Source organism: Nematolebias whitei, chromosome 23 (genome assembly GCF_014905685.2).
Source record: "Nematolebias whitei isolate Nwh7 chromosome 23, NemWhi1, whole genome shotgun sequence".
NCBI lineage: Eukaryota > Metazoa > Chordata > Actinopteri > Cyprinodontiformes > Rivulidae > Nematolebias > Nematolebias whitei.
Genome location: NC_056520.1, coordinates 19,200,717 through 19,211,081, shown reverse-complemented (window position 1 = coordinate 19,211,081; position 10,365 = coordinate 19,200,717). Strand labels below are relative to the sequence as shown.

General features: G+C 37.5%; 1 protein-coding gene across 1 annotated transcript in view; it reads left to right on the top strand.

The window, feature by feature from the left end:
- The window catches only part of LOC119428660 (neural cell adhesion molecule 2), a gene marked incomplete in the record, with an annotated part of 694,153 nt that extends 686,134 nt beyond the window's left edge, over positions 1-8,019 (top strand). The window contains 1 exon segment of the mRNA XM_037696330.1: positions 7,011-8,019. Within this exon segment, the coding sequence (XP_037552258.1) occupies positions 7,011-7,125 (115 nt within the window).
- Positions 8,020-10,365: the final 2,346 nt, after the last annotated feature.

The window sequence follows — 10,365 nt, the reverse complement described above, 5'->3', positions numbered from 1 at the left end:
AGATAGATAGATAGATAGATAGATAGATAGATAGATAGATAGATAGAGGCATTTAAAACCCTTTCGACACTCTTGCAATATTCTAAACAATGTCTCTAAATGCTCTAAAAGAGCACATCATGACATGATTTCAGCTCTCTGCCTCCGGTTGCTCTCTTCCAGCGCTCTCGGCCACGCCCACTTTTCCACTGCAGAGCAGAGATATGACATGCTGCAGGAGGGAGTTTCTTCTTCTGCTGCACGCAGGTGCTAAATAATTTAAAAATATTTATTTTAAATAAAAATTCCATGCCCATCGTGCGGCTCATCTGTCAGTCAGCCAGTTGTGTCACGGCCATTCTTACTTTGCAAAACCGCGATAGAGCGAGTCCTTGAAAAATGAACTGCGAAGTGGTGAGGGACTACCTGATTTTACCAAAAATTTTAATTCTTTGTATCAAAGTTCATGCTCAATAATCCAGGTAAAAAAAATCCAAAAAGTTAAGTCAGGTCCTCCAGCGGTTTCATATTTTGTTGAAACTTTTCATCCTTCATCCAGAGGACTTTGTCAGTCTGAGGAGCTACAACTATCTCAGTCCCATATGTGGTTTACTCACAAAGCAGATTCCACTTCTCTTCGGTCTCTGTTTCTATGTTTGGAGGATTTGAAGGCATGGATGGCCCAAAATTTCTTGAAATTAAATGAAGACAAGACAGAGGTAGTGATTTTTGGCAGCTCGAATGAAGACTCTCTGCCTGTTGATTGCTCTTTGGCTCAGTATGTCAGGCCAGTTGTTACAAATTTAGGGGTCAAGATGGATGCTGGTCTTAGGATGGAGTCTCAAATTAAAACAGTTGTAAAGTCAGGCTTTTTTCATTTGAGGCAGCTGGCTAAAGTAAAACCAATTCTTCCCAGACAGCATTTTGAAACAGCAATCCATGCATTTGTGACCACACGGCTAGATTACTGCAATGCACTTTACATAGGTATTAGTGATTCATGTATTTCCCAGCTTCAGAGGGTTCAGAATGCAGCTGCACGACTTTTAACAGGTACACGGAAATTTGACAGTATTTCTCCTGTTTTGGCCTCTTTACATTGGTTGCCGGTGCATTACCGGATTCATTTTAAAATACTTTTATTTGTTTTTAAAGCTTTAAATGGCCATGCCCCTCCATACCTGTCTGAGCTGCTACATTCTTACACACCCTCTCGTTCACTCAGGTCAGCTGACCAGTTGTTTCTGAAGGTCCCGAAGACAAAGCGTAAGCTTAGAGGGGACCGAGCTTTTTCTGTGATAGCTCCCAGGCTCTGGAATGACCTTCCATTGAACATAAGACAGGCCTCTTCAATTGAGGTTTTTAAGTCCCTTCTTAAAACTCATCTTTTTTCTTTGGCCTTTTAGCACAATCTGAGATGTTTTACCTTGTTTTATTGTGTTTGTATTTTATTTTATTATTTTATTCCTGTTTTAAATTTTACCCTTCCATTTTATCATTGTATTGTATTATATAATTGTGTAAAGCACTTTGGTCCTGTTGGGTGCATAAAGTGCTCTATAAATAAAGTTGGTATGGTATGGTATGGTATAGTGGGCCAACCAGTTTTATGGTGATAGGACGGTTACTGGAGTCTGCCCTCTCCACCGCCAACTCCTCTGAGGCAGCCATAGACAAAGTGGTTCAAAACATCAAAGTTCATGCTCAATAATCCAGGTAAAAAACATCCAACAAAGTTAAGTCAGGTCTTCTGGATGGTTTCTCTGTTTTTGTTGTTGCTGAAACGTTTCATATTTCATCTAAAGGACTTCATCACCATTATGCCCGCTATGTGAGTTTGCTACTTATTGAACTGAGTTTGTTGTGGCTCCTCGGGCTGATGAAGTCCTTTGGATGAAGGACGAAGCGTTTAAACAAACAAACAAACAAAGTGACCTGATGACCTGACAACTTTGTTGGGTTAAGCCATTGAAGCACATCCAATGATAACTTTCTAAGTGTTTCAATAAAGTCCATCCAGTGGTTTCTGAGATGTTTTATTTTTTTTTGGATCTACAAGACAGTCACCCACACACTATGTTACATCAAACAAAATGACATTTGGTTTTCATCTGACAGTAAAACAGAAATATATTTTCAGACAAACCTCCATCTGCTATTCTTTTCTTATTGCTCAAATCAATGTAGTGATTGTGTTTTTGGTGACGACTTAGGTGATATAAACACGATCATGGCAACAGAAAAGTGTGTTTAAAATAAAAAGTGCTCAGACAGTGCATCCACTGTTGAAATCCTGGGTGGCACTCTCAATCATTTTACATGATTTACATACTTTAGCAGATTGGGTGTAAGTTCAGCTGTTTGTGTGTTGAAAGATGAAGGTATAATATGCTAAATGCAGCTTAGGTATAAATCATGTCTACAACTAGTCAAAAAAATTGCATCTATTGCTAAGTGAGATTGAATTAATTTAAAATTTGGATTTGCTGTCTGTATCAAATTTTGCCTTTCTCGCAATTCAAGCCAACACCTTGTGCAGTAAATAAATAAATAAGAAAAATGATCAGGGTTTTGAGAAATTTAAACTATATCATTGGGGACTTGGGTACTCACAGCTTCTTTGGATGTTATCAGCCCATTAAATGAACGTTATTGTCCCTCCTACCTCCTAGCAGTTTTAAAGTTATGTTTGTATCGCTGAAAAGCAAGCGGGTAAAACCGGAGTTTTTTTTTGTTTTTGTCAGCTTTATGGAACCCTTTTCCTAAACCTAACCTTACACCTGACCCCTTACCCATGTGCCTAACCCAGACCCTAAACCTAACCCCAGACCCTTTACTCTGAACGTAACCACGTGAGCCTATTATCAACGCTAACAATATAGCTTTATACCTGCTGGGAGGTACAGGAGGGGCAGTCTGAACGCTACACATGGGGATGATAACAACTGATAATCGGCCATTTAATGGCTGATAACCATCAAAGCGGGTGCTACAAACAACAAATGGTAAACATTTTAGCCATTTTTTATAGTTTAGTTTTTATAAATTAGGTGTTTTTGAGTGTACAAAATAAATAAAAGTATATCTCTTGGGAGGAACTTTTGAGTGTAGAGCGATATATGGGGCTGGATATATACTGTTAATTATCAGTTATCAGTTAAGCTCATAAGATATGCATGTTTTATGCAAATAACCTCGTTGTTTGGGCACCACCTCTCTCTTGGAGAGGAAAAATCAGTCTCTCTTTACCCCAAATCAATGTAAACTGAAACGTGAGTTCCTTTCTTGTGTTTAAAGGGCATCAAATCAGTTAATACACACAGATATGCCAAAAATAATCACAAATTCAGTTGGTTTTATGTATTATATTATAAAAATAATAATCGGTGATATATGTGATGAAAATAATGCATAACAAAAGTTAAATGAATAACAAATAGCTTTGCAGCAAAGGTCTAATTGATTATTCAAATTAGTGAAACTTAAAAGGCAGGCTTAGGACTGGTTTCTTGTTGTGGAGTGTAGAAATTTTGTCTAAAGTGAGCTAAGTTGGTTTGATAAGTGGTGATGCAAGTTCACTAGAAAGGCATTAAAAAGTCTTTCCTACCAGGATGAGATGGTCAGAGCATGGTTTCGACAGCTGCTTAAATGATACCAGCCTCAGAATGTTCCAATGACTGAGAGGTTGAAGTCTCCTCAAAGTTCACCTGTCATCATTAGAGGGCCAAAGGTCCATTTGGCAGTCAGCTGGGATTTACCACTCTGCGGAGTGATGGTTCTGGTAGACAGCTCTCAGCTTAATGCCTGGTTCTGGTTAAGCTGGGTAACTTCTATATCTTTTGTCCTGTCTCTGCTCAAAGTCGTCTCTCTGGAGTTTTCTCTTCAGAGCTCCAGTGAAGTCTTTTTTGGAGCGTCTCTTCAAAGCGTGTGTTTTCTCCAGAAGTTTTCTTAGCCAAAGCTTCAGTGAAGTGCGAAGAAGTGCTTACTGTATGTGTGTTACAGAGATGAAGATCCACCTCAGGAGGGGTGGTCTTAACTCTTGGCTTTGTTTTTTGTTTTTTATAAAGGCCTCTTAAATAAATCTATAGTCCCTTTCTCTGCCTTAAAATGCTTCCTTTTTTAAAAGAGAAAATAAGACAAATGTATTATCTTAAAGAATGATGACTTAAAACACACATTTTCATGAATAAACATTCAGGTATGGAATAAAACAGAAATGACTTCTTTGAATTAATAACATGCAATGTGTCACCAAAAGGTGTCGCTGTACATCTCCTGAAAAGGAATGTTATTAAATAAAGGGTTCTTTTGGTGTTGTCTTGATGGGAAAGAGTTTGGGAGAAGTACTCCTTTTCAATAAAGGAACATATCAAAGTAGCGAGTTTGGATGGTTCAAAAATTTTGAAGTCAGTTGAATCAAAACTCTCATTAAAACAATCTGTCTGTTTCATGGGAAATGAGTTCATATTGGCAGTGAGGTTAACACAGTGACAGGTTTTTTTTATAGTGTGAATGCCTTTATAGTCATTCACACTATAGTGATTCACTTCTTTTTCCGTACGTTTTTCGGCATATAACTACTCCCACAGTTTTTGTGCTATTCCAACAAATCACACATCAAAACATTCAGCTGTTTCAGGACATGTCTGCTATGACTTTTGGTATTGGTACAACTTTAGCTTTTTGCGATATTTAGCCTTTTCTGACATATTTGCTTGCTCTCATTGAAAATGAATGGAGCTCATTTTACATCCTTCATAACTTTTGATTCGTTTATAACCTGGTACTAGTAGTTTCACATTTAGACCTGGTTATGGTTCTTTCAGATTCCTTGCACAAAATTTTAAACAATATTCAGCTACTTCAGCTAATTTCAGCTGTTCCACATTTTTTGAAATCATTTAAACTTTTGTCAACCTAATTCAGCAAAAACATGTTCCTTCGACATCCTACTAGTAATTGAAGCTTTTTTTCTGCTTGTTTTAGCTACTATTTAGCTGTTTTAACAAATTCCAGCTTTTCACAGATAATTTCAACTTTATTGAGCTAATTTCTGCCTGTTTCAGGCTTAGTGGGCACACTTAAGCTTTCTCCACTTCCTTTTGGAAATTAAAGCTTATTTCTGCATTTCTTTAGCTACTATTCAGCTGTTTTTATAGAAAAACTAGGATAACTCTGCCATTTTTAGAGCTATTCAGATTAAACTTGGCATATTGGTAGATGATAACGATCCATAATAGACTTTGAATGGAAATAAATAAAAATCAGCTAGTTGAGCTAATTTCAGCTGTTTTTTCCATCTGTTTTGTGCTTTTTTCAGCTTTATTCAGCTTACTTCAACATTTTTGTACTTCTTCTAACTTATTTCTGCAAATTTCAGCTTGTTAGGCTCCTTTCAGCTCATTTTAGGAAGATTCAGATATTTCTGCTATTTCAGCTAATATTTAGCTGTTTTATGCTAATTTCAGTTTTTCAGCTAATTTCACTTTTTTTTAATCAATCCACCTTTTTTCAGCCTAATTCTGTGAAATCATGCTCTACCCACTTCCTTCTAGTAACTAGCTTCTTTCTGCTTGGTTTAGCTACTATTTAGCTGTTTTTGTCCAATTTTGGCTTTTTTCAACTTTTTGCGCTCATTTTTCTTTTTTCCGCCTAATTGGGCAAACTTGCTATTTCTGCTTCCTTCTGCTAATTTAAGCTTTTTTATGCTTCTTTAGCTACTATTCAGCTGTTTTAAGATAAGTAGTGCGCAAAAGGCATTCACACGTGCATTTTCGCTGGAAATGCAATTTCTCTAGTTACATTTACATTAGTGTCAACCAAGAAGTTTGTGAGCTGAGTTGAATATTTGTAAAACAATGTGTGTTCATTCCCAAGGGAATAGATGAATCTTATTTTTAACAGTTTCAAACACAAAACACAGGAATGATGTTTGTTTAAGGTGAGGTGAACTGTTTTTTCTGAGATGAGGTGTTCTTTTTCTGAGGTGGTGTTCCCCTACATGATTCTTATAAGGCCAAATTGCTTGCTGCGGTCTGCTGGGTCTGGATGGACAGACTGACATCTGCTGAGTGGATTTATTTAGACAGTCTTTGATTCCACTCATCTGTCAGACACCAAACTACTGTTTGTTTGTTTTTTTAGACTTTATTTTTCATAACCACAAGAAAATTTTTGTTTCTTATAAAAAAAAAAGTTTACAAAAAATAAGTGTTGGAGTTGATAATGAAGAACAAGAATGTACTGATAAAGTTTATTGGCCAGTAGCAACTCATATTAGGTAGTAAAATGGTGTGGAGGGGGTTTAGGTTCTGTTTGAATCCATTTTTAATTTTCAGTGACGGTCTTAACATAGCAAGACAAAACAAGTGTATAAAAATGTAATCTGAATTATTATGAGCCTTCCAGTCAAAATGTCAGGACGACAGTTTAGGACAACCTTCGGACTGGATTTCCTGTTGTATCCTCGATGATTAGCTGAATAAACTCCTGCAAAGTCATTGTTTGGTTGTTTTTATTCATTCATCTCCTCCTCCATATCCTCATCATCATCATCATCAGACATCCAAAGACCAGAAGCTGACAAACTGGGCAAGGTTGTAATGATTCAGACCAGAGAAAGGCAAGCATATTAATTATATTTTCTATTACCCCTTTGTGTAGCCATGGAGAGGTTGTTAGATTTAATTTCACCACTGCCTCTTTGTCGCAATTAAATGCAGCTTTATTAATCCAAGTAGACTGGCTCAGTCAAGCACCAAAAACTGGAAAAGGTGATTATTTATGAGCAGCGGAGTCAGAAAGTGCATATTTTGTTGAGAAAACCATTAGGCGCACTCCTTTATAGCCACGTTTTTGTCCTGCTTTACTTAGCATCTATTATTTGTGCTTCATAAATGGCATAAAAACATCACTCTTGTTTATTTATTTTTTTTAAGTTCTTTCATTGCCAAAGCAGTGAGGAGTAAATACTTAAAATCTCTCACCCATTGTTCTTCCGTCTGTTTTTTTTTTTTTTTTTTTTACTGCAGGAAGCTACCGTTGAAGGAAGAAAATGGCAAAGAGTCTCTCAAGCCGGATACGATTGAAATCAAGGTGCACAGTGACAACAGTCTCCACATAAAGCCGGACGACAGCAAAGCGTAAAGAAAAGTGGGAAAAAAATAAAGGGTCCACTCCCCTTTGCCACCAAATGAACATTCGGATCACGAGACCAAACCCCCGGAGAAGTGACAACACTGGAAAATAGTGGAGTAAAATACTATATCTGTTAATAACAAGCCCGAATGAGAGACGCCTGTAAATAAAAATAACGAGAGAAAGAAGGAGTCAACCTTTTAGACACATTATGGATTCATTATGGAAGGCTCTTGATTGTATTGTTTTCTTTTTCTGTCTCACTTTTCTCTTTTAAGGCTGAATTTTACTGACTATTCTTTTTTTTATTATTATTATTTTATTAAAACCATGGGATGCCCACGCAGTAAAAACACGTCTGTACCCCCGTATCCCAGTCGTTGATGTCTTATGAAACGAAACTCACAATCAGTGGTGGGGATAGAAGTTGGTGATCGTCTCTGTCAGATTAAATGGAAGGACACGGTGTTGCCATGCTTGAGTGTTACACTGAAACAACCGTTCTATGCCTTTCACCGAGCTCAGTTTTTGAGCTGATCAGATGCAAATGTAGCAGCATTTAGTTTCAAGGCGGCAGTGTCTGAGGATGTAACGAATCAGGAAATCATGACTGGTAATAATTTGGAGGTGATGAAACAGTGCATAGGGATTGAATAGTATGGATCATTGAGAACTCCAGTTAACACGTTAACACCCAAGGAAAAATGTACTACCTAAGAATGTGGCATCGGCGATACGTTCATAATAAAAGGGTTAAACATGATCTCAAGGGTTAAATCGTGGCTCATTGAAACTAACCTGTATAAATAAAGGTTAAATGAATAAACAGTCTTGGAAAGACCATAATCGGTAACACTTAACAATAATGTACACAAAATTTGATTAACTACTAGGGAACGCCTCAGGAACTAATCAGGAGCTAATGGATAGTTAACCAGTACTTACTAGGGAACACACCTTATTAGGGGACTACTGGTTAGTTACCTTGTAAATGAAGAGGAACTAATCAAGAACTAATGGGTTGTTACTAAGGAAACCAAAGAGGAATGAATCGGGAGCTAATGGGTAGTTAACCAGTACTTACCGGGGAACACAGCCAAGCCTTATTAGGTACTTGGTATGATGCTTCACTATATCAGTGAACAAAATAATAGATATGCAATGATTTGGTACTCAGTAAGTGATAGTCAGACATAGATAAGATGACAACAAGATTATGAAATTGATAATGAGTGGTAAGAATCCATTAAAACCAGTAATCACTAGGAAACAGTTTTTTGACAATTGCAAGCGGTGACCTCACTGGTGCAGGGTTTATTCAGAACCCACATGGAAAATTTCTCCTCTGTTTCTGTGGCAACAAACCAGTAGTCCCCTAATAAGGCTTGACTGTGTATTCCCCAGTAAGTACTGGTTAACTACCTATTAGCTCCTGATTTGTTCCTGATTTGTTCCTAAGTTGTTCCCTAGTAGTTGATCAAATTTTGTGTACCTTATTGTAAAGTGTTACTAACAATCCAGGTAAAAAAAAAATCCAACAAAGTTCAGTCAGGTCATCTGGACGGTTTCTTTTTTTGCTGACACGTTTTGTCCTTCATCCAAAGGACTTCATCAGTCCGAGATTATTGAGCATGACCCTTGATGTTTTTAACCACTTTGGCTATTGCTGCCTGAGAGGAGTCGACGGCAGAGAGGATGGGCCCCAGAAACCATCTTATTACCAGCAAACTGGTTGGTGCACTATGGGAGTGTAAGAATGTGTTCTGATCTGAAGCAGGGAGAGGAGGAGCAATTATCTTCCATTTCAGAAGGTTTATTTTACATGTAAAGTACAAGATCACCAGCCCTGGGCCATTGTAACTCCACCATGCGGTCACGAACAATGGCGCCAAACGTAAACGGACAACCCATCTTCTTCAGAGCTCGGCCAAACCACAACTCCTGGAGTCGTCACCACCATCAACGAATGGGAAGTCCTACTCTATCATGTGACCCAGCTCTCAACCAATAACATCTCGCCATCTTGTGTGCTATAATGGGTGGGTGTGTGAATGTTGGGAGTTGTAGGCATGTAGCTGAATCTACATTTTCTACCGGAAATGGAATCAGATCATGTTTTAACACTATCATTCTAAATATCAAAACGGGATGCATATATCTAGACATTTCATTAAGTTAATATATTATCTGAAAAAATTATATTTCAGGAGTATGCTGCTTGTGGGATACAGTTTGTTTGTGGCTCCCCCGATTGATGAATTCCTTTGGATGAAGGACGAAACATCTCAACAAAAAAGAGAAACCGTCCAGATGACCTGACTGAACTTTGTTAGAGAGATGTCCTTTGTTCTCAGTCTCCAACGATGTCTGTCTACATCGCATGATATGGTCACTACAAGTAAACAAACAGTTGCCAGAAGATTGTGTTAAAAATGGTTGGTCTTAAAGATTGGAATAAAATAGTTTTATATTTGGGAACGCAAAAAAAAAAAAATCAGTGAATGTATCCACTCAAAGCATGGGAACACTTGAGAGAATAACATTTCCATGTTGTGTGGTTTTTCTAGTATGTTTCCGTGTTCATACTTGTACCAGGTTTGCCTCACTTTTTATTTATTTTTTCAACTTTTTTAATTTCAGTTCTTTTACTTTTCTGTTGCTCGGTCTTATTCTCTCGGATGTTGTCATGTGCTGTATATAGGTGAAAAAAAAGACTATTTTACAGAGCTTTTATGTAAATATACTCTAAAGGACGGTGTCTTTTATTTGTCCCAAAATGCGAAAGGCTTAGCATTTGTTGTGAACATTCCTCAGATAAAAAGCTGTTTGTTTTTTCTTTCTCTTCTTCTTTTCTTTCCTCCTTCAGTTGTGTTCTGGTCCAAAGTTCAGTGATGGTATAATATTGCTTTTTACCAGTCATTTCCTTTCCCTTAAGAAAACCCATACCCTAAGGCTATTTTACGGCATTGCAACGGAGGCAGTAATTATGGCATTGATGTGCCTTTTCTTTTTCTTTCTTCTATACCCAACGCTGCTGTAGCAGTGCTCTCACTGAATGATCTTTGTACTTTTTTTGGATTACTGCTTTTTGCTGGAGAACGTGTCAAAGGACGGACTTTTATTGTTGTGACGCTGTGAATTTAGGGAACTGTACCTTAGTCTTAGGATCATGGGTTGTAGTCGACAACACTGGACGGACACAGATGTACAACTAGATGTCAGGTTAATGCTGTTTACTTGAGTACAAAG